Here is a 22,187-nt window from a genome sequence, read left to right on the forward strand (position 1 = left end):
AACAACCCGAAAAAGTCAAAAGTGTGCAGAGCTCTGCCCTTGCCTGAGGCTCGGCTGCCACCCGGGACACGCGGGGACAGCCTGGGCTCATCGATTTGCAAATGAGGTAAATTAATACTGACTCACAGCGGGCTGGGAGGGGACACCACTGACCCCACCAACCCCCCCGAATTCCCTCAGCCATTCCCTGCAGCATCCCGCCCTTGGCACGCGGCTCCCAGCGGATTTCTTAGGTAAAATCTCCATTGTTTTAGGCAAAATCTCAATTTTTTTAGGTAAAATCTCCATTTTTTTAGGCAAAATCTCCAAATTTTTAGGTAAAATCTCCATTTTTTTAGGCAAAATCTCTATTTTTTTAGGTAAAATCTCCATTTTTTTAGGCAAAATCTCCAATTTTTTAGGTAAAAACTCCGATTTTTAGGGAAAACCTTCATTTTTTTTTTAGTCAAAACCTCCACTGCATTTGGCCACCCAACGCAAGCCCTGTCCCCAAACCACCCCATCACCAACCACACCCTGAAAACAGCTCCCGCCTGGCTCTGGTGGGATTTGGTCACCCCATCCCTGTCCCTGCAGCTGGATCACACCTAGGGAACCCCCGGCCCCGATTCACCCAGAAAAGTCATTTTTACCCTGAGAAAATCGCAGAGTTCAGCCAAAACCCCAAAAAGCTGCGGGCCCTGGGGGTGCCCGGCACGGGCAAGGGGGGAAATCTGGGATTCACAGCCCGGCGCCAGCATCCCCTGTGGAGAAGGGACCAGCACCAGGCTCGGTCATAATCCCACAACCCCGTCCCAACTAATCCTAAATCAGCGCCGCCAGCCTAACCCCAGCACGGAGGGGAACCCCAACGCCCCGAAACGCCCCGAACACAGCGGGGATTTCACGGCGCGGGGATTTTCTCCCACCCCTCCGTCCGTCCTTGCCCCAAGCCCCGCTACCTGCAGCCGCACTCGTCCACCACCATGTCCTCGTAGTGCCGCAGCACCACGTTGTCGCTGTTGTCGTAGTAGAGGATGGAGATGGGGGAGAGCCTGACGGGGACGCAGCAGGGCTGGGGGGTGCCCTGCGGGTCCAGCGAGTGCACCATGGTCTGCAGCACGGCGTGGTTGGTGCTGTTGAGCTCGGCCGCCAGCGGGAAGGGACAGTCCCCGCGGCAGTAGTTGGCCAGGTAGCCCTGGGGGGCGATGATCCAGTTCTCCCAGCCCACGTCGCTGAAGCTGATGTAGAGCCGGCGGGGCTTGCACAGGGGGCTGGGGGTCACCGCGGGGGTCGGGGCGCTCCTCCTGCTGCGGGCAGCCTGGCACTGCTGGCCCAGCGTCACCACCAGCAGCGAGGTGGCCGCGAAGGCGTCGGTGCTGGCGCAGAGGCTCCGCAGGGTCCCGCTGTCCCCGGCGCGCCCGCTGGCCGATATCTCCAGCACCAAGGCCAAATTCCTGCCCGGCACCTTGCCGTCCTTCAGCGCCGCGCTCAGGTTGAACAGGAGGGATTTGCGCAGCTGGACAAATGACCGCTCCACCAGCGGCCTCCGGCCGGGCCGCGGCAGCCCCCGGGGGGACGCCGGGTACAGCCGGAGCTCCAGAACCTGCCCCGGGCTGGGGGAGTGGTAGGAGTTGTGGTGGAACTGGAGCTCCAGCTGGGCCATGGTCAAGCGCTCGCCCTCCTCGAGCGCGGAGAGGTTGAAGAACAGGAGCTTGCGCAGACACAGCCACCCCTGGGGCTGCCCCTCGGGGAGGAAGCGGCCTGGCAAAGAAGGAGAAACAGGGGTGGGGGCGGCTGAACGCTCGGGCTGGGCAGGATCAGCTCCTGGGATGGGCTGGGGGATCCCTGGGGCTGAGCAGGATCGGCTCCAGGGCTGGGGGATCCCTGGGGCTGAGCAGGATCGGCTCTGGGATGGGCTGGGGGATCCCTGGGGCTGAGCAGGATCGGCTCCAGGGCTGGGGGAACCCTGGGGCTGGGCAGGATCGGCTCTGGGATGGGCTGGGGGATCCCTGGGGCTGAGCAGGATCGGCTCTGGGATGGGCTGGGGGATCCCTGGGGCTGAGCAGGATCCACTCCAGGGCTGGGGGATCCCTGGGGCTGAGCAGGATCCACTCCAGGGCTGGGCTGGGGCTGAGCAGGATCAGGGAAAAGAGAGCGAGCAGCAGCGAATTTGGGGATCTGCCTGGTTTAGCCAAACTGGAACCACGAGAGAAAAGAGCTCTGGGGTGCCTTGAGCCCTCAGGGACGCCAATCAAACAGTCCCCAGGGGACTGAGCACGGCTCAGAGCAGCCAGATGTGCCGTGGGGTCAGCCAGATGTGCCGTGGGGTCAGCCAGATGTGCCGTGGGGTCAGCAAGAGGCGTTGGGACAATGAGGAGGGGGGGACACAGCCCGGGGGTCGAGCATCCCATCCCTGCCCGAGCTGCTGCTGATCCCGTTCCTGCACCCACATTCCCACTCACCTCCACCACCGTGGACCCCAAAGCCTGGGATCAGGACTGGGATCAGGACTGGGATCAAACCAGCACCTCGGGAGGGATTTAGGGGGCTGCAGGACAGAGCCTGGCACAGCTGCCCCCCCCCTCACCGCCCGCCTCGGGGTTCCAAACCCATAAATCATCACCTACAGCAGCCGGAGGGACTCCAGCCAGCAGGGATTTCTCCTGGAATCCGGCTCCGGCCTCGGGACTCAGGGAAGGAAGGAGCGGAGCCAAGCTCGAGCCCAGCGCAAGCCCAAACGCGGCGTGGCTGTACCTTGGTCGGCGAAGACACGGACGATGTTGCCGGGGACATTAAACTCCTCCACCCTGCAGGACTCCAGCTCTCCGTCCGGCCAGGGCAGCGTCTTCCTCTTCTGGAAGATCCTCCAGAGCACGGGCGGCACCGGGCCGGGGCTTTTGGGGCTGGGCTTGGCGCTCAGACCCAGCGATTTCAGCAGGGAGCTTTCCTGCGGGCTCAGCTCGGTGGCCAGGACGGGGCTCAGGAGAGCCCAGGCCAGGCTGCGGAGAAGCCACATCGCTGCTCTGCTCGCCCGGACAAAGAACAGCCGGGGCCGGGCACCCGGCGGGGGTTGGGTCCCTGATTGGAGCCTTTGATGGGCTCGGAGCTCAATCAGCACCGCGGGATTCCCGGCTCCGGGCAGAGGGTGGGATCCCTGCAGGCTCCCGGCACCCCTTAACCCTTTCAGGGGCTCCGCAGTCTCTCCCGCATCTCCAGAGCGCCCACTCGGGCTCCAGCACGGTCCGTGGGGTCAGGGATGGGGATGGAAATCCAGCGCTGCTCCCAAAACTCCTGCCCGGAGCAGACCCGGAGCCGGCTCTTCCTCCCCCAAAAAATCCCTTTTTTAACTCAACCACGGTGTCCAACGCTTCTCTCTTAAAGCCATCAACCTCCAGCACATCAAACCACCAAAGTCCTGCTTCACACGGCCCCAAAAACCATCGGCCCCAGAAAACCATCGGCCCCCAAAACCATCGGCCCCCAAAACCACCAGTCCCAGCCAGCGCCGGGTCCTGCCCCAGCCAGGCACCCCCAGGTCCCCCAGTCCCTTCCTGGCCATCACAGCAGAGCTGCCACCACCACCTCGATGTCACAGCCCCCAAAAACAGCTGGAGCCACCCAGCTCAATGCCAGCACTGGAAAATTCCGTTTTATCCCCCCAGGGTCACCCCAGCTCTGCTCCGGCCCATCCTGGGGGATCAGATCCCTTCCTGCCCTGCAAACCCCACTGAAAACCAAGGAATTCCAGCACTGGGATGTTCCTCTGACACCCTGGAAGTCACGGAGGGAGGGACAAGGTCCTGCCACAGCTTGGGGACATTCCCAGCAGCCCCATTCAGGGTCTGTCCCTGGCTCAGACACAAGTCTGGAGGGGAATCGCCGTGACAGACCGAACATGGAATAAATCCCACAAATTCCCACCCTCCCACACTGGAATTGACGCCCTGGATCCTCCTCTGGCTGCTCGGGGAGGGAGCTGTGGGTCCTGGCCTGGGAGGGGACAGCGAGGGGACAGCGAGGGACCCAAACCCACAGAGCTGCCCAGGACAGGGACCTGGAACCTGCAGGGCTGGAGCTGCCTGGAAACACAGCCCTGGGAGCAGGAATTATCTGTTCTTCCCTAAATCCCAGCCCTAGGAGCAGGAATTCTCTGTTCTTCCCATAAAACCCAGCCCTGGGAGCAGGAATTCTCGGTTCTTCCCAAAATCCCAGCCCTGGGAGCAGGAATTCTCTGTTCTTCCCAAAATCCCAGCCCTGGGAGCAGGAATTCTCTGTTCTTCTGGAAATCCCGGCTCTGGGAGCAGGAATTCTCTGTTCTTCCCAAAAAACCCAGCCCTGGGAGCAGGAATTCTCTGTTCCTCCCAAAATCCCACCCTAGGAGCAGGAATTCTCTGTTCTTCCTTCAGCAAGGGGACGGTCCTGGGGGGAATCCCCCAGCAGGGACCTGCAGGACCCTTTTGAAGCCACTCCAAGACCCACACGGGGCTTTCCAAGCTTTTCCAACCTCCTGGGCCTCCTCCAAGGGCTGGGCTGGAGCTCCTGACGTGGATTTCCAGGCAGCGGGAGCTGCAGTGACAGTGACTCCTCCAAGGCCACCTCTGCAGTCCCCGGGTGGCAGCTGGAGCACAGCTGGCCTCGGGGTCCCCTCCCCAGGGCAGGACAGGAGCTCCCCCTGCCCAGTTTGGAGCTGGACCCTGCAGGAGCGGCTGGGGGAGGCTCAGAGGGGGGGTCCAGGGGGCTGAGGACGTGGAGCGACACCCGGGGCACAAAGGCAGCCCCAGACCCTACCTGGGCCAGCACAGCCACCAGTCTCCCAGCCAAACTGGGCCACAGGGAGCCCCCCAGCCCCAGGGCACAGGTGACAGGGCACAGCCCAGCCCCGAGGGGCCCTGTCCTGGCAGTGGCGTGTCCTCCCCCGGCTCCGGGCAGGGCTGGCAGGGGGTCAGGGGGGAATTTCTCCTTGGGCCCGTCCTTGGCAGGGTCCAGGAGCAGCGTCCTGGGCGGTGCCAGGCCCTGGCAGCCGTGGCCACGCCGCCCTCACAACCTCTTGTCCTTCACGAGGCCGTTCCTGAGGTGCAGCCTGGGGAAGAGCAGAGCCCCCGGTCAGCGCCGTGCCCACAGCAAACGCCCTCCCTCCCTCAGCTCCCTGCTGGGGCCACTCCTGTGCCCAGATCTGTGCACTTTGGTGGGTCCAGCACCAGGTGCTCCCACAGGGAAAAGCTCCAGGGAGAGCTCAGAGCCCCTTGCAGCGGGGCTGAGAGGGACTGGGGACAAGGGACGGAGGGACAGGACACAGGGAGTGGATTTAAACTGGGAAAAGGGAGATTGGGAAGGGATTGTTCCCTAGGAGGGTGGGGAGGGAATGGGATGGAATTCCCAGAGCAGCTGTGGCTGCCCCTGGGTCCCTGGAAGTGTCCCAGGTGTGGAACTGGATGTGCCTTAGGGTTTCCCCACCCAAACCAGTCTGGAATTCCACGTACCCTTCCTTCAGAGCCCGGGGCAGTTGGATCCCAGCCTCCTTCCCAGCTTTCCTGCTCTCCTCCACGTCGTACTCACGGACATCGTTCACCTCCTGCATCTGCCCCAGCAGCACCTTGGCCACGAACAGCACGATGTACTGGGGGCACAGGGGGACAGAGACCCTCAGGCACGGCCCGAGCCCGGGGGGGGACCTTGCCCTGCAGCCCCCCACCCCATTTCGGGCAGGGCAGCTCCTCCCGGGATGGGGTTTGTGACTCGGAGCAGAATTCCTGGGAGGTTTCATCCCGGGGATGATGGAATCAGCAGCTCCCTGCCCTGCCCTGCCCTGCCCTGCCCCTCTCCACCCCTCCCCACAGCCTGGGGCATGCAGGAACATTCCCACCTCTCTGGAATCCCCATTCTGGGATGCAGGAACATTCCCAGGACGTTCACACCTCTCTGGAATCCCCATTCTGGGATGCAGGAACATTCCCAGGACGTTCACGCCTCTCTCAAATCCCAGCCACTGTTATCACTCCCGCTGTGGATCCCCGGGGTGTCAGACAGTCTGAATTCCCAAGGGAACCCCCGCTGACCCCCCAAAACCCCCTCCATCCCTGCAATCCCAGCAGCAGCGGCGAGGACAGGGCGGACCCCAAGGAGAGGGGACACTTCCCTGCTGTTTCCCCAGTTTGGGGCGGGCAGCTCCCCTGGAGGCCGGGGTCACCCACCAGGAACCAGTAGATGTTCATCAGGGTGAGCACGAGCAGCAGGGCGTTGAAGAAGAAGTAGAAGGGGATGTTGGGGACAGACTGGAGGCTGGAGTGGCAGGTGGCGTAGAGCACCTTGAGGGGGAACCAGTAGAGACGGAACCAGAACCTGCCGGGGACAGGGACAGGGACAGCGCGGGGTCAGCGTCCCCCTGGCAGAGGACAGAGCCAGCACAGCCTGCTGCTCCCCTGAACCCCAATCCCTGCTCCAGAGCCAGCAGAGCCTATCCTTCCACCCATGGATCCATGGATCCATCCATCAATGCATCCATCCATCCACCCATCCCTCATCCATCCATCCATGGATCCATCCACCCATCCCTCATCCATCCATCCATCCATGGATCCATCCCCATGCATCCATCCATGGATCCATCCACCCATCCCTCATCCATCCCTCATCCATCTATCCATCCATCCATGGATCCATCCATCATCCATGGATCGTCCATGGATCCATCCATCCATCCATCCATGGATCCATCCACCCATCCCTCATCCATCATCCATCATCCATCCATCCTCCACCTCTTTCTTTTCCTCCCGCCAGGCCCCTGGAGGAGCTGGAATCTGGGGCAGCCCCGCCTCCCTTTTCCTGCCGGGAATAGCTCCTCCTCCTCCTCCTCCTCCTCTTCCTCCTCCTCCTCCTCCTCCTCCTCCTCCTCCTCCTCCCCCCCCCCCCCGCCCGGGGTCATTTGTCCCCGCAGTGCTGCAGAATTCCACAGGCACTCTCTGGTGTCGCCTGGCACTACAGAGGGATTCCGGCTCCGCGGGGAGCCACAAATCCCCCAGGAGATGGTGGGGGGTCCCAAAAACCGGGAGGAGGGAGGGGACTGGGATCGGGGGGACAAAAATCCTCCAAGGGGGGTCAGGATTGGGATCAGGGGAGGGTCAGGAGTGGGATGGGGACACAGATCCAGCAGGGAAGGTCGGATTTAGGATCAGGGGATGCAGACCCAGCATGGAAGGTTGGATTTGGGATCGGGGGACACAGACCCACCAGGGAAGGTCAGGATTGGGATCGGGGGACGCAGACCCCCTGGGAAAAGTGGGGTTTGGGATCAGGGACACAGACCCAGCAGAGATGGTGGGGTTTGGGATCAGGGGACACAGACCCACCAGGGAAGGTCAGGATTGGGATCGGGGGACGCAGACCCACCAGGGAAGGTCAGATTTAGGATCAGGCGATGCAGACCCACCAGGGAAGGTCAGATTTAGGATCAGGGACACAGACCCAGCAGGGAAGGTGGGGTTTGGGGTCAGGGGATGCAGACCCACCAGGAAAGGTCAGATTTAGGATCAGGGGATGCAGACGCACCAGGGAAGGTCAGAATTGGGATCAGGGGACACAGACCCAGCAGGGAAGGTGGGGTTTGGGATCAGGGGACACAGACCCACCAGGGAAGGTCAGGATTGGGATCGGGGGACGCAGACCCACCAGGGAAGGTCAGATTTAGGATCAGGCGATGCAGACCCACCAGGGAAGGTCAGATTTAGGATCAGGGACACAGACCCAGCAGGGAAGGTGGGGGGTTTGGGGTCAGGGGATGCAGACCCACCAGGAAAGGTCAGATTTAGGATCAGGGGATGCAGACGCACCGGGGAAGGTCAGAATTGGGATCAGGGGACACAGACCCAGCAGGGAAGGTGGGGTTTGGGGTCAGGGGATGCAGACCCACCAGGAAAGGTCAGATTTAGGATCAGGGGATGCAGACGCACCGGGGAAGGTCAGAATTGGGATCAGGGGACACAGACCCAGCAGGGAAGGTGGGGTTTGGGGTCGGGGGCGCAGACCCAGCAGGGAAGGTGGGGTTTGGGGTCGGGGGCGCAGACCCAGCAGGGAAGGTGGGGTTTGGGGTCGGGGGCACAGACCCACCAGCTGACGCTGAAGGCGAGGCAGCCGATGTTGGAGATGACGTCGTTGAGGCGGTGGTAGACCCCGGCGCGGTGCTTGAAGTAGACGTTGAGCTTGGTGAACTCCAGCTGCACGTCGTTGACGTCGTGCAGGAACAGCACCAGGATGCCCACGTTGTGGTACCTGGGGGGGAAAAATGGGGAAAATGGGGAAAAAGCGTGGGGAAATGGGGAAAAACCACGGGGAGAAGGGAGGGGAAATATAACATTAACCAGTGGGGAAAAGGGAAAGGAGCGTTCTTGGTGGAAGAACCAAAGGGAAAACGTGGGACAGAGAAGATCCTAGGCTAAGGGGTAGACTTGAACAACAACTGACAGGACAGGGGGAGGGTACAATTCTCTTACAAAGGGGGTGGGGGAGAACTCATACAACTGCTGTTTCCTATGGTGTGATAAGTTAGAGAAGACTCTTTGTTCATCAAGACAGAAAGGAGAAGCCTTGTGCAGATAACAGAAAATCAAAGGAGAAGCCTTGTGTAAGATAACAGAAAACAGCCAGACAGAAACTAGCTAGTATGTTGATTAATTAAGCTGGTTGTGTAATTAGAACTTAGGTGCATATAACATATAACCTTATATGGAAAAGACCATTACAGGGCCGTGGACTTTCACCGAGGAAGAAGAGAGGAGCCTTCCTCAAACGACCACCAGAGAGTAGAAGAAAACCCCCCAGCAACAGAGGGCGCACAGAGGGTACACCCATGTGTGTAATTCCATGTCTGTACACACACAGACACGGAAGAAAAAGAGTATAAAAACACTGTGGGAAGGGGGAAACGGCGTGAGCCGTTTGTGGAGCGGGGACTCCCCGGCTGCACCCAGCGCTGTTTGCTCGCCATCGCTCGCTGCAACCAATAAATTCCTGGCTGGCCCTCGAAAGGCTGAGCAAATGATTGGCCTCAATTTATAACAATCGCAACCCCAGACTGCCTTCCCCAAGCCCTCCCTCCTGCAGCCGGGCTCACCTGAAGGCGTAGGAGGAGGCGATGAGGGTCAGGGCCACGACGTGGTGCAGCAGCATCACCAGCGAGTCCTTGCGCCACGTGTCCATGTAGGCGGTGGCGTAGAGCGAGTGGCCGTAGAAGCTGCCCTGCAGCAGGTACGCGATGGCGATGTCCCCGGGCACCTCCATGCCCCGCTGCCAGCCTGGGGGGGGGGGCAGGAACCACCCCCGGGGGTGATAATAATAATCAACATCACCCATAGCATTAGAGGTTATCATTAAATAACAAGCTGTGTTGTTGTAGGAAAAAAAAAAAAAAAAAATTAAAATATTCTGTGTTACTGTAGGTTGTTGCTAAATAATAATCGATGTTGTTGTGGATTGTTGTAAAATAATCATTGTTGTAGGGAAATAAAGGTCAGATTTATTGTTAGAGGAGAATAAATAGGTGTTCTTAGAAAATAATATGTATGTTATTATAGAAAAATAAGGATAATCGTGATTATGATAGAAGAATAAAAATAGTCGGTATTATGATGGATTATTAGAAAAGAATATATATTATTATAGAAAAATTAAAATCGTCTATGTTATTGTAGATTATTAGAAAATAATAATCTATATTATTACAGAAAAATTAAAATCATCTATATTATTATAGAGTATTAGAAAATAATTACCTATATTATTACAGAAAAAATAAAAACCATCTATATTATTATAGATTGATAGAAAATAATAACCTATATTATTATAGAAAAATAAAAATAATCTATATTATTATAGATTATTAGAAAATAATTACCTATATTATTATAGAAAAATAAAATAATCTATATTATTACAGAAAATTAAAATAATCTATATTATTATAGATTATTATTAGATGATGAGGAAATTTGAAACAATTTTTAACCCTGGTTTGTGCAGGGGTTGGAATGAGGGGATTTTTAACCCTGGTTTGCTGCCCCTGCCCCTGGCCATGAGCTGATCCTCAGGATCCTCTCCAACCCAACCCATTCCATGATTTAATTGTCCCAGATTTAACTGTCCATGATTTAATTGTTTCCTGATTTAATTGTTTCCTGATTTAATTGTTTCCTGATTTACCTGCTCAGCCCCTTTGGCAGCCACCAAGTGACAGAAGGAAAGAAACGCCCGGACACCCCCTTGTGCCCCTTCTGCCCCCGGAGCAGGACAAAAAAAGGGAATTTCGGGGGTGTCCCTGCTTTGCTCACCACGGAAGACGGAGGGCGGGTCGTGGAAGAAGGGGTAGTCGGTGCAGAAGAGCAGGTAGGCGCCGTAGGACCACGACAAGGAGTAGAACAGCAACTTCCAGGCACTCTCGGGCATCTTGGCAGCATCTCTGGGCTGCAGCTTGCACCACTCCCCGAAGGGCTGCCAGGAAAAGGGGGAATTTCATCAGCCAGGGGGGAAGGAGCGTCCCCAGGGGATCCATCCATCATCCATGGATCCATGGATCTGTCCATCCATCCTTGGATCCATGGATCTGTCCATCCCTCTGTCCATCCATCCATCATCCATCATCCATCCTGTCCATCCATCCATCATCCATCATCCATCCCTGTCCATCCATCCATCCATCCATCCATCCATCCATCCATCCCTGCATCCATCATCCATCCATCATCCATCCATCCATCATCCATCATCCATCCATCATCCATCCATCCATCATCCATCATCCATCCATCCATCCATCATCCATCATCCATCCATCCATCCATCCATCCATCATCCATCCATCCATCCATCCATCATCCATCCATCCATCCATCCATCATCATCCATCATCCATCCATCATCCATCATCCATCCATCATCATCATCATCCATCCATCCATCCATCCATCCATCATCCATCCATCCATCCATCATCCATCCATCCATCCATCCATCCATCCTTTATCCATCCATCCATCCATCCATCCATCATCCATCCCTGTCCATCCATCCATCCATCCATCCATCCATCCATCCATCCATCCATCCCTGCATCCATCATCCATCCATCATCCATCCATCCATCATCCATCATCCATCCATCATCCATCCATCCATCATCCATCATCCATCCATCCATCCATCATCCATCATCCATCCATCCATCCATCCATCCATCCATCCATCATCCATCCATCCATCATCCATCCATCCATCCATCATCCATCATCCATCATCCATCCATCATCCATCCATCCATCCATCATCCATCATCCATCATCCATCCATCCATCATCCATCATCCATCATCCATCCATCCATCCATCATCCATCCTTATCCATCCATCCATCATCCATCCATCCCTGCATCCATCATCCATCCATCATCCATCCTTTATCCATCCATCCATCCATCCATCCATCCATCCATCATCCATCCATCCATCCATCCATCCATCCATCCATCATCCATCCTTTATCCATCCATCCATCCATCCATCCATCCATCATCCATCCATCCATCCATCCATCCATCCATCCATCCATCATCCATCCTTTATCCATCCATCCATCCATCCATCCATCCATCATCCATCCATCCATCCATCCATCCATCATCCATCATCCATCCATCCATCATCCATCCATCCATCCATCATCCATCCATCCATCCATCCATCCATCCATCCATCATCCATCCATCCATCATCCATCCATCATCCATCCATCATCCATCCATCCATCATCCATCCATCCATCCATCCATCCATCCATCCATCCATCCATCCATCCATCCATCATCCATCCATCCATCATCCATCCATCCATCCATCCATCCATCCATCCATCCATCCATCCATCCATCCATCCATCCATCCATCCATCCATCATCCATCCATCCATCCATCCATCCATCCATCATCCATCCATCCATCATCCATCCATCATCCATCCATCATCCATCCATCCATCATCCATCCATCCATCCATCATCCATCCATCATCCATCCATCATCCATCCATCCATCCATCCATCCATCCATCCATCCATCCATCCATCCATCATCCATCCATCCATCCATCCATCCATCCATCCATCCATCCATCCATCCATCCATCCATCCATCCATCATCCATCCATCATCCATCCATCATCCATCCATCCATCATCCATCCATCCATCCATCATCCATCCATCATCCATCCATCATCCATCCATCCATCCATCCATCCATCCATCCATCATCCATCCATCATCCATCCATCCATCCATCCATCCATCCATCCATCCATCATCCATCCATCATCCATCCATCCATCATCCATCCATCATCCATCCATCATCCATCCATCCATCATCCATCCATCATCCATCCATCCATCCATCATCCATCATCCATCATCCATCCATCCATCCATCATCCATCCATCCATCATCCATCCATCCATCATCCATCCATCATCCATCATCCATCCATCCATCATCCATCATCCATCCATCCATCCATCCATCCATCCATCCAGGGATGGATCCCAGGGACAACCTGGCAGTCGCAGGAAAACATGGAACAGCCTCGGGTTTTGGGGGAATGAGTGGATCCAGCCTCATTTTTTGGGGATTCACTGACCCAGCATGGCACAGTGCCACACTTTTTGGGAAAAAACTGACCCGGCACGGCACAGCCTCATTTTTTTGGGGGAATAAAGTGACCCAGCCTCATTTTTTTGGGAATAAATGGACCCAGTATGGCACAGACCCAGTTTTTTTGGGAATAAACGGATCCAGTAAGTCACAGCCTTGTTTTTTGGGGGGAATAAATGGACCCAGCACGGCACAGCCCCAGATTTTTTGGGAATAAACTGATCCAGCAAGGCACAGCCTCGTTTTGGGGGGAATAAACGGATCCAGCATGGCACAACCCAGGGTTTTTGGGAATAACTGGATCCAGCTCCCATCAGGGCAGTGACAGCTCCGGGGTCCCTCGGAGCCCCCGGACACGGCCCAGGCTGGGGGGGCACAGGGAGGGGTTTGGGGGGTCCAGAGGGCTGAGAATTCCCAAATCCCCCCCAGAACCGCCCCGGGAGCTCCGGATGAGCCGGGGTGAAACCAAAACTCCTGCAGAGTAACTGGACCCTGCCCGGGTCAGCACTTTCTGCTCCTAAATTAAGGCCCCAGCTGTCCCCAGGCCTTGGCCCCTTTTCCAGGGGCTCCAATCCCAAAAGCTCTGCGGTTTCTGGACACGTCCCACGCCGGGAGCCGCTGCCAAGGCCTTTTCCAAGGGGAAAAGAGGAGCAAGCTTGGAGGGGGAATAAATAATGCACAGAAAGTGTCAGCTCCACAGGGCAGGGACACGGGGACAGCCACGGGGATCTGGGATCCTCAAACCCCTGCTCAACCCACAGGGGTTTGGGGATCACGGGGATCTGTGGGGTCTGTGGGGCAGGGATCCCCTATCCCAGCGTGGATTTGGGATCTGACCTCAGCCTCAGATCCCCGCTCACCCCACAGGGGTTTGGGGTGGAGGGACCACAGGGATCTGTGGGGTCTGTGGGGCAGGGACAGCTTTGGGATGCTGATCCTCAAATCCCCGCTCACCCCACAAGGGTTTGGGGTGGAGGGGACCACAGGGATCTGTGGGGTCTGTGGGGCAGGGATCCCCTATCCCAGCGTGGATTTGGGATCTGACCTCAGCCTCAGATCCCTGCTCATCCCACAGGGGTTTGGGGTGGAGGGACCACAGGGGTCTGTGGGGTCTGTGGGGTCTGTGGGGTCTGTGGGGCAGGGATCCCCTATCCCAGCGTGGATTTGGGATCTGACCTCAGCCTCAGATCCCCACTCACCCCACAGGGGTTTGGGGTGGAGGGGACCACAGGGATCTGTGGGGGTCCATGGGGCAGGGACAGCTTTGGGATGCTGAGCTCGGCCTCAAATCCCTGCTCACCCCACAAGGGTTTGGGGTGGAGGGACCACAAGGACCACAGGGGTCTGTGGGGTCTGTGGGGTCTGTGGGGTCTGTGGGGTCTGTGGGGTCTGTGGGGCAGGGATCCCCTATCCCAGCGTGGATTTGGGATCTGACCTCAGCCTCAGATCCCCGCTCACCCCACAGGGGTTTGGGGTGGGATCCCCCAGCTCCAGCCCTTCCCCCAAGCCGGGGCTCCGGAGCGGCCCCAGGGCGGAGGGGGGGGACCCGCAGCCCCCGGGGCACACGGGGGACACGGGGGGGTCCCTGGGGCTGCCCGCAGGCGCCTGTGGGGTGGCGGGGGGTGCGGGATGTCCTCCCATCACCCGGCCGCCGTTGCCATGGTGACGGCGCAGAGATGCCTGTTGCTACGGGCGACGGAGCCGCGGCGGGAGCCGGGATCTGGCAGGGGCCGGAGGAGCCCAGCGCTGCTGGCGCTGATGTCACGGGGCTCTGCTTAAAGGGCAGCCTCCCCCTGCTTCCCCTCCTCCTCCTCCTCCTCCTCCTCCTCCTCCTCCTCCTCCTCCTCCTCCTCCTCCTCCTCCTCCTCCTCCTCCTCCCCCAGGATGGGGGAAGGGGCTGGGCAGGGGCTGGGGCTGCCCGCGGGGTCGGGAACGCGGCCGCTCCCTTTGCCAGCCTCCGGCACAGCCGGGGATCCCCAGATCCGCACCCAGGGATCCCCAAATCCACACCCGGGGATCCCCAAATCCACACCCAGGGATCCCCAAATCTACACCCAGGAACCCCTAAATCTACACACAGGGATCCCTGAATCCACACCCAGGGATCCCTGAATCCACACACAGGGATCCCTAAACCCACAGCCAGGGTTGCTAAATCTGCAGCTGGGCATCCTTAAATCCACCCCAAGCTCCAGGGATCCCTAAATCCACACCCAGGAATTCCTAAATCCACACACAGGGATCCCCAAATCCACACCCAGGAATTCCTAAACCCACAGCCAGGGATCCCTAAATCCACCTCAAACTCCAGGGATCCCTAAATCCACACCCAGGAATTCCTAAACCCACAACCAGCTCCGGGGATCCCTCAATCCACAGCCAGGGATCCCTAAATCCACCTCAAACTCCAGGGATCCCTAAATCCACAGCCAGGGATCCCTAAATCCATCCCCAGCCCCAGCAGCAGGACCCGGGAGAGCCGGGCAGGGGGAAGGGGCATCCAGCGCGGAGGAGTTGGATGCCCCAGGCCGGAGCCCGGCGGTGCCAGGGCTGGTGCCAGGGCTGGCTGCGGGCACAGAACGTTCCCGGGGGACACAAAGGAACTGTTCCCTGGGAACTGGCAGTGCCAGCGGGAGGGACGAGCCAGGACAGCTCCCGAGCCCTGCCCGGCCTCACCCAGAGGCTCCCGGCCCTTCCCGGAGCTGTGGGGTGCCTCCTGTGCCCCCTGTGCCCCCTGTGCCTCCTGTGCCTCCTGTGCCTCCTGCGCCCCCTGTGCCCCCTGTGCCCCCTGTGCCCCCCGTGCCCCCTGTGCCCTCTGTGCCCCCCATGCCCCCTGTGCCCCCCTGTGCCCCCTGTGCCTCCTGTGCCTCCTGTGCCCCCTGTGCCCCCTGCGCCCCCTGTGCCTCCTGTGCCCCCTGTGCCCCCTGTGCCCCCTGTGCCCCCTGTGACTCCTGTGCCCCCCGTGCCCCCTGTGCCCCCCGTGCCCCCTGTGCCCCCTGTGCCTCCTGTGCCTCCTGTGCCCCCTGTGCCTCCTGTGCCCCCTGTGCCCCCTGTGCCCCCTGTGCCCCCCAGGCTGGCGCTGCTCCCGGACCGGCCACCCCAGGGATGGAGCTCCCGAAGGATCCCAGAGGGGCTGGGGGTGGAAGGACCCCCGAACCCAGCAGCTCCCACCACCCCCGGGGAGCTGCAGAGCCCAGCCCGGCCTGGGCACTGCCAGGCACGGGGCGGCCGCAGCTTTTTTTGGGAATTCCACACCCACGTGGAGCAAATCCCCCCCCCCCCCAGTATCCCCCCCCCCCCCCTCAGCGCTGCCCTGGCAGCCTCAAAAAGGGAAAACCAGGAAAGAGTCCCTGAGCTGTGAGGCCGGCAGTGCCTGTCACCCGTGCCTCAGTTTCCCCGCACCGTGCCAAGCTCTGCACAACATTTCCCAGCTCCACCAGCGGGAAAAGGCGATTTTCCCACCAAAACATCGAGCAGAAGTTCCTTTATCCCCTCGACTCCGCGTCGCTGGCGGGGAGAGGAGCAGCGGGAGGCGCCGGGAGGACGCCCCGGCGCTGACCCAGCAGAGCAGCCCCGCTCCCGCTCCCGCTCCCGCTCCCGGGGGGATAAAGGGCCCTTTGTTGCGGCTTTTTTTTTCCCCTCTGCAGCTCCCAGGGCTTGTGCTCAGAGGAGGAAAAAGCAGAGCCTGCCCCACTCGGTGTCCTCTGCTCCCCCAGCGGGCTGGGGGGCAATTTTGGGGATGTCCCCCCCCCCACCCCTGCCCAGCGCTGGGGACGGGGGAAGGAAATCGGGGGGCGCTGCAGGGTGGGGGAGCTCCGGGAGGAGCCCGGCAATCCCCAAGGGGCAGCTCCCACCTCTGCCGGGGGCTGCTCTGAACCGCTGCCCCCCAGCCCTGCAGAGACACCGGGGAGCCCCAAAAACCTGAGCAGCACCGGGCAGGGCTAGGGCTGGGGTAGGGCTGGGTTAGGGTCAGGATTAGGGTGAGAGTTTGGATTAGAGCTAAAATTAGGGTTAGGGTTAGGGTTAGAGTTAGGGTTAGAATTTGGGTTAGAATTTGGGTTAGTGTCACAGTTTGGGTTAGGGTTAGGTTTAGTTTTAGGGTTAGGGTTACTTTTATGGTTAGGGTTAGGGCTGGGTTAGGGTCAGGATTAGGGTGAGAGTTTGGATTAGAGTTAAGGTTAGGGTTAGGGTTAGGGTTAGAGTTAGGGTTAGGATTAGGGTTAGAATTTGGGTTAGTGTCACGGTTTGGGTTAGGGTTAGGTTCAGTGTTAGGGTTACTATTAGGGTTAGTTTTATGGTTAGGGTTAGGGCTGGGTTAGGGTCAGGATTAGGGTTAGAGTTTGGATTAGAGTTAAGGTTAGGGTTAGGGTTAGGGTTAGGGTTAGGGTTAGGGTTAGGGTTAGGGTTAGGATTAGGGTTAGAATTTGGGTTACTGTTACGGTTTGGGTTAGGGTTAGGTTTAGTTTTAGGGTTAGTATTAGGGTGAGTTTTATGGTTAGGGTTAGGGTTGAGTTAGGGATATTGTTTGGGTTAGGGTTAGGCTTAGGTTTATGGTTAGGGTTAGGGTTGTATTTTGGCTTAGAGTTAAGGGTTAGGGTTAGGGTTAGGGTTAGGGTTAGGGTAGGATTAACATTAAAGTTACAGTTTGGGTTAGAATTAAGGTTAGGGTTAGGACTAGGGTTAGATTTATAGCTAGTGTTAGGGTTAGGGTTGGGTTAGGATCAGGTTTAGGATTAGCGTTAGGTTTAAAAGAAACTCATGCCTGTGGCTCGTCTGAAAATGGAGAATTTTGCCCTCTGCAGAGCAGGGCTAGGTTTGGGTTTAAGGTTAGGGTTAGGGTTAGGGTTAGATTTATTATTAGGGTTAGGGTTTGGGTTAGAGCTTGTATTAGAGTTAGAATTAGAACAAACTCCTGCCTGTGTCTCATCCAAAAATGGAGAATTTTGCCCTCTGCAGAGCACAGCTTTGGGGACAGAGGGGACACCTGACCTCCCCCAGTGCCAGCTTCTCCTCCCGGCGGATTTTCCTCACTCCCCGTTCCCTTCAGGGGCTTCCAGGGGGGTTGAGGGCTCTCAGCAATTCCAGGTGTGCCCAAATCCAGGTGTGCACCTGGATTTACCTGCCCCAGGGGAAGGAGGCAGCTCCAAGGGCTTCTCCCATTTTTTCCCTTTTTTTTTTTTATTTTCCAGGCCCAGCTGCCCTCCAGGGTTTTTAATTAGCACAGATGTGCTCAGGTTGCTGCTGTTTAATCCAACTCCTCCGGGCTGGCCCCAGCCACCCTCCCGGGGACACACCAAGGGCAGGGCTGGGGCCCCAAGGCAGCCCCAGAATCCTTGGAATCCCTGAATCCCAGGATTCCAGGCATGGCAGCACTTCCCTGGAGCTCAGTTTTAGTTTCTGGAGCTGCTCTGCAGCTCCCAGGGAGCTCCTGCAGGTGTTTGTGTACCCAAAAATCAGGCACGGAGCAGGGGCTTGGATGAGGCCTGGGAAGGAGGGATAAATCCCACAGGGGTGTTGGTGCACAGCTGACTCTGAGGGTCTTTCCCGACTTTTTAATCCACATTTCCTCCCCTAACTGGGATCTTTCCCTCCCCAACACAACCCCCTTGCTCTGAGGATTCTGTGAAGAAGCAGCAAAAGGACGAAAACTTGCTCGGAGAAGGACGAGGAGAAACCCAGGGCTGGAAAATCTCCAAGGCAAGGGAAGCCCTTCCCATCCCCTGCAGCACCTCCGGGAGCCCCTGGCACCGGCTGGGACTGGCCTTTGGTGGGCTGAGGGCTGGGGGAGAGCCCCCCGAGAGGGCACAGCAGAGGCTCCAGGCCCCCAGTTCCCACGGGGAGAGGCTCCAAATGAGGAAGGATGGCCCGAGAAGCAAACTCCTGAGCAGGGGAAAAGTTCCTGGGGTCAAACAACTCTTTTTTTTCTCCCCTTGAACCATCCTGACCCAGCCCTGCCCTCCCAGGGGCTGTGAGACCCAAACCTGGCAGCTTTTACGGAAAAGCCACAATTCCCATCCTTCCCCACAGCAATTCCAGCAAGGGAATTTTCCAATCTTTTTAAAATACAGCCCTGGAGGACGGAGCTGTCCCTCCCTGCTGCCGGGGGAAAGCTGATGCCACCAGAGCCCTGCTCAGCATCTCATCAGCATCAGCCACACGCAGCTGGAACCCCTCAGCCCCCCTGGCCCTTCTGCAGTTACAGCAGTGACCCATTTCCCCAGGGAACGGCGCCTCGGGGCTGCCAGGACCTGCCAGGACCTGCCAGGGGCTGCCAGGGGCTGCCAGGGGCTGCCAGGACCTGCCAGGGGCTACCAGGAGTTGCCAGGACCTGCCAGGACCTGCCAGGACCTGCCAGGGACTGCCAGGACCTGCCAGGGGCTACCAGGAGTTGCCAGGACCTGCCAGGACCTGCCAGGACCTGCCAGGGGCTGCCAGGGACTGCCAGGACCTGCCAGGGGCTGCCAGGGGCTGCCAGGACCTGCCAGGGGCTGCCAGGGACTGCCAGGACCTGCCAGGGGCTGCCAGGGAAATCCAGCCTGGCAAAAATTCCCAGCACTTTCCACACCCCCAGCCCTGCAGGGCTGGACCTTGCTCAAGGTCGGGACCCCCCTGAGGAGCCCCTTTAGGGACATTCAGGGACACTTCAGGGACATTTCAGGGACATTTTAGGGACACTTCAGGGACATTTCAGGGACATTTTAGGGACACTTCAGGGACACTTCAGGGACAGCCTGCAGCAGCTCCCGCGGGATCCCTGAGGATCCAGCTCAGCCAGGAGCTGGGCGAGGCCCGGCCCAGCCTCCTCCAGGCCTGCGGGCACGCGGAGGTGACAAAAGGCTGTCCCCGACCCCCAAAATCCTCCGGACCCCCGAGGGTTCTGCCCTGGAGAGGGGCAGAGGCCGGGGCAGAGCCGGCAGCACCTCCGGAGGAAACAGGGAGGGAGGCAGGGAGGGGACAGCCACCGCCGCACGGCCACCAGGAGCCCGGGGACTCCTGCCCGGCCTGTCCCCAAGGCCGGCAGCGGGGACAGCGGCGGGGACAGCGGCGGGGACAGCGGCGGGGACAGCGGCGGGAGCGCTCCGGGGCTGCGGGGCCGGGCGGCGGCAGCGCTGCATCCCCGCGCTGCAGCACCGAGCCGGGCATGGAGATCCGCTCCAAAAAACCGCAGGAACGTGTCACCTCCGTGCCACCTCCGTGTCCCCTCCGTGTCACCTCCGTGTCACCTCCGTGTCACCTCCGTGTCCCCTCCGTGTCACCTCTTCTTCCCCCCGGGCAAGGGACGAGCTGGGAATGAGCGGGAAGGAAAAATCCGCGACCTTTTGGGGATGCGGGGATGGGAACGGGAGCGGGGGAGGAACGGGGGGTGGGGGGGCTCTGCCGGCGCTCCGGGATGCTCAAATCCTTCGGGATGCAGCCCCGGGAAAGGCACAAAAAAAAAATCTGGGAATAACCGGGAAGAAATAACCTTCAGCCTTGTGGGGATGCGGGGATGGAAACGCGGGGGTGAAATGAGGGGGGAAAGGAGCAGGGGGGGGGCTCTGCCGGAGCTCCGGGATGCTCAATCCCGCAGGATGCAGCCCCCTGGAAATGGCAGGGAAGCACGGAAAATAACCGGGAGGGAAAACCCGGGAATAACCGGGAGGAAAAACCCGGGAATAACCGGGAGGAAAAACCCGGGAATAACCGGGAAGAAAAACGCCTCAGCCTTGTGGGGGCAGGGATGGAAACGTGGAGGGGGAAATGGAGCAGGGGCGGCTCTCCCGGCGCTCCGGGATGCTCGGATCCTACAGGACGCAGCTCCCGGTAAAAGGCACGGAAGAACCCGGGAATAACCGGGAAGAAATAACCTCAACCTTGAGGGGATGCGGGGATGGATCCGGCGGAGGCGGGGGGGGGGGGAAGATGGGGCAGGGGGGCTCTCCCGGTGCACCGGGATGCTCCATCCTCAGGGATGCAGCGCCGGAGGAGGGCACGGAACAACCTGGGAATAACCTGGAAGAAAATCCGCTCAACCTTGCGGGAAGGCGGCGGCGGAAGGCGGCGGGGTGGGTGCGGGGGGGGCTCTCCCGGTCCCTCGGGATGCTCCGCGCTGCGGGACGCAGCACCGGGGGAGCACAAGCGGGGCGCATCCCTCCCTCCCCACCACGAACGCATCCCAACCCCGCAGCGGGGGCGGGCGCTGCCCCTCCGCGCTCCCTCCGCGGCCCCTCCGCGCTCCCTCCGCGGCCCCTCCGCGCTCCCTCCGCGGCCCCTCCGCGTCCCCCCGCGGCCCGGAGCCCGGCACTGACCCGAAAGAGGCGGCGGGAGCAGGCGCGGCGCAGCGCGGTCCAGCCCAGCGCGCAGATCCCGCACAGCAGCACCTCCGCCCAGCCCAGGTGCGCGTTCTCGGCCCAGGTGCGCAGCGCCAGCTGCCAGCCGCAGTCCCCGCAGCTCCGCGCGGCCGCGGCCAGGCTGCCGTAGCCCCGGCGGAGCAGCTCCCCGTAGCCGGGCATGGGCTCCGGAGGCGGCATCGCGGAGCTGCCACGGCCGCGGCCCCGCGCAGGCTCCGGCGGGCGCGGGCACCGCGCTCCCCCCGCGCCGGTACCGGGCTGGAGCCGCCCCCTGGCACGGCCCGGCCCCCTCGGGGGCTCCCGGAGGGGCGCGGGGAGCGGAACGGGAGGGGAAAAAAAACCAAAACCAACCCCGAATTTCGGTACCGGCGGTGATGGAAGAGGGGGAGCCCCCGGGGCCGGGCTGGGGAGCGCGGGGGGCGGCGGCTGCGGGGGGCGATGGGAGCGCGGAGCCGCGACCGCGGGGACCGGGGTGCCAGTTTGGGGTCTGGGTGCCAGTTTGGGGGTCTGGGGTGCCAGTTTGGGGTCTGGGGTGCCAGTTTGGGGGTCTGGGGTGCCAGTTTGGGGGTCTGGGGAGCCAGTTTGGGGTCTCGGGTGCCAATTTGGGGGTCTGGGGTGCCAGTTTGGGGTCTGGGGTGCCAGTTTGGGGGTCTGGGGTGCCAGTTTGGGGGGTCTGGGGAGCCAGTTTGGGGTCTCGGGTGCCAATTTGGGGGTCTCGGGTGCCAATTTGGGGGTCTCGGGTGCCAGTTTGGGGTCTGGGTGCCAGTTTGGGGGTCTCAGGTGCCAGTTTGGGGTCTGGGTGCCAGTTTGGGGTCTGGGTACCAGTTTGGGGGTCTGGGGTGCCAGTTTGGGGTCTGGGGTGCCAGTTTGGGGGTCTGGGGTGCCAGTTTGGGGGTCTGGGTGCCAGTTTGGGGTCTCAGGTGCCAGTTTGGGGTCTGGGTGACAGTTTGGGGGTCTGGGTGCCAGTTTGAGGTCTCGGGTGCCAGTTTGAGGTCTCGGGTGCCAGTTTGGGGGTCTCGGGTGCCAATTTGGGGTCTGGGTGCCAGTTCGAGGTCTCGGGTGCCAGTTTGGGGTCTCGGGTGCCAGTTTGGGGTCTCAGGTGCCAATTTAGTGGTCTCGAGTGCGAATTTGGGGGTCTCAGGTGCCAGTTTGGGGGGTTCAAGTGTGAATTTGGGGGTTCA

General features: G+C 59.3%; 2 protein-coding genes across 4 annotated transcripts; both read right to left on the reverse strand.

The window, feature by feature from the left end:
• Window positions 1-341: 341 nt before the first annotated feature.
• Window positions 342-3,012, reverse strand: GDF1 (growth differentiation factor 1). 2 transcript variants are annotated; one of them, XM_053999489.1, is made up of 2 exons: window positions 2,737-3,012; window positions 342-1,743 (listed from the first exon to the last, which is right to left on the reverse strand). In XM_053999489.1, exons 1-2 carry the CDS (start codon window positions 2,996-2,998, stop codon window positions 938-940), a joined length of 1,068 nt encoding a protein of 355 aa, XP_053855464.1. In that variant the 5' UTR covers window positions 2,999-3,012; the 3' UTR covers window positions 342-937. The 2 variants fall into 2 exon arrangements, with proteins under 2 accessions (XP_053855464.1, XP_053855465.1); XM_053999490.1 differs by having other exon boundaries at window positions 2,610-2,869.
• A 1,961-nt stretch (window positions 3,013-4,973) lies between these two features.
• On the reverse strand, window positions 4,974-21,209 carry CERS1 (ceramide synthase 1). 2 transcript variants are annotated; one of them, XM_053999491.1, is made up of 7 exons: window positions 20,965-21,209; window positions 10,308-10,467; window positions 9,092-9,272; window positions 8,089-8,250; window positions 6,174-6,321; window positions 5,463-5,599; window positions 4,974-5,062 (listed from the first exon to the last, which is right to left on the reverse strand). In XM_053999491.1, exons 1-7 carry the CDS (start codon window positions 21,184-21,186, stop codon window positions 5,020-5,022), a joined length of 1,053 nt encoding a protein of 350 aa, XP_053855466.1. In that variant the 5' UTR covers window positions 21,187-21,209; the 3' UTR covers window positions 4,974-5,019. The 2 variants fall into 2 exon arrangements, with proteins under 2 accessions (XP_053855466.1, XP_053855468.1); XM_053999493.1 differs by lacking the exon at window positions 20,965-21,209 and adding an exon at window positions 14,112-14,249.
• Between the last annotated feature and the right edge of the window lie 978 nt (window positions 21,210-22,187).

The sequence above is a fragment of the Vidua macroura genome, chromosome 26 (assembly GCF_024509145.1).
Source record: "Vidua macroura isolate BioBank_ID:100142 chromosome 26, ASM2450914v1, whole genome shotgun sequence".
Lineage (NCBI taxonomy): Eukaryota > Metazoa > Chordata > Aves > Passeriformes > Viduidae > Vidua > Vidua macroura.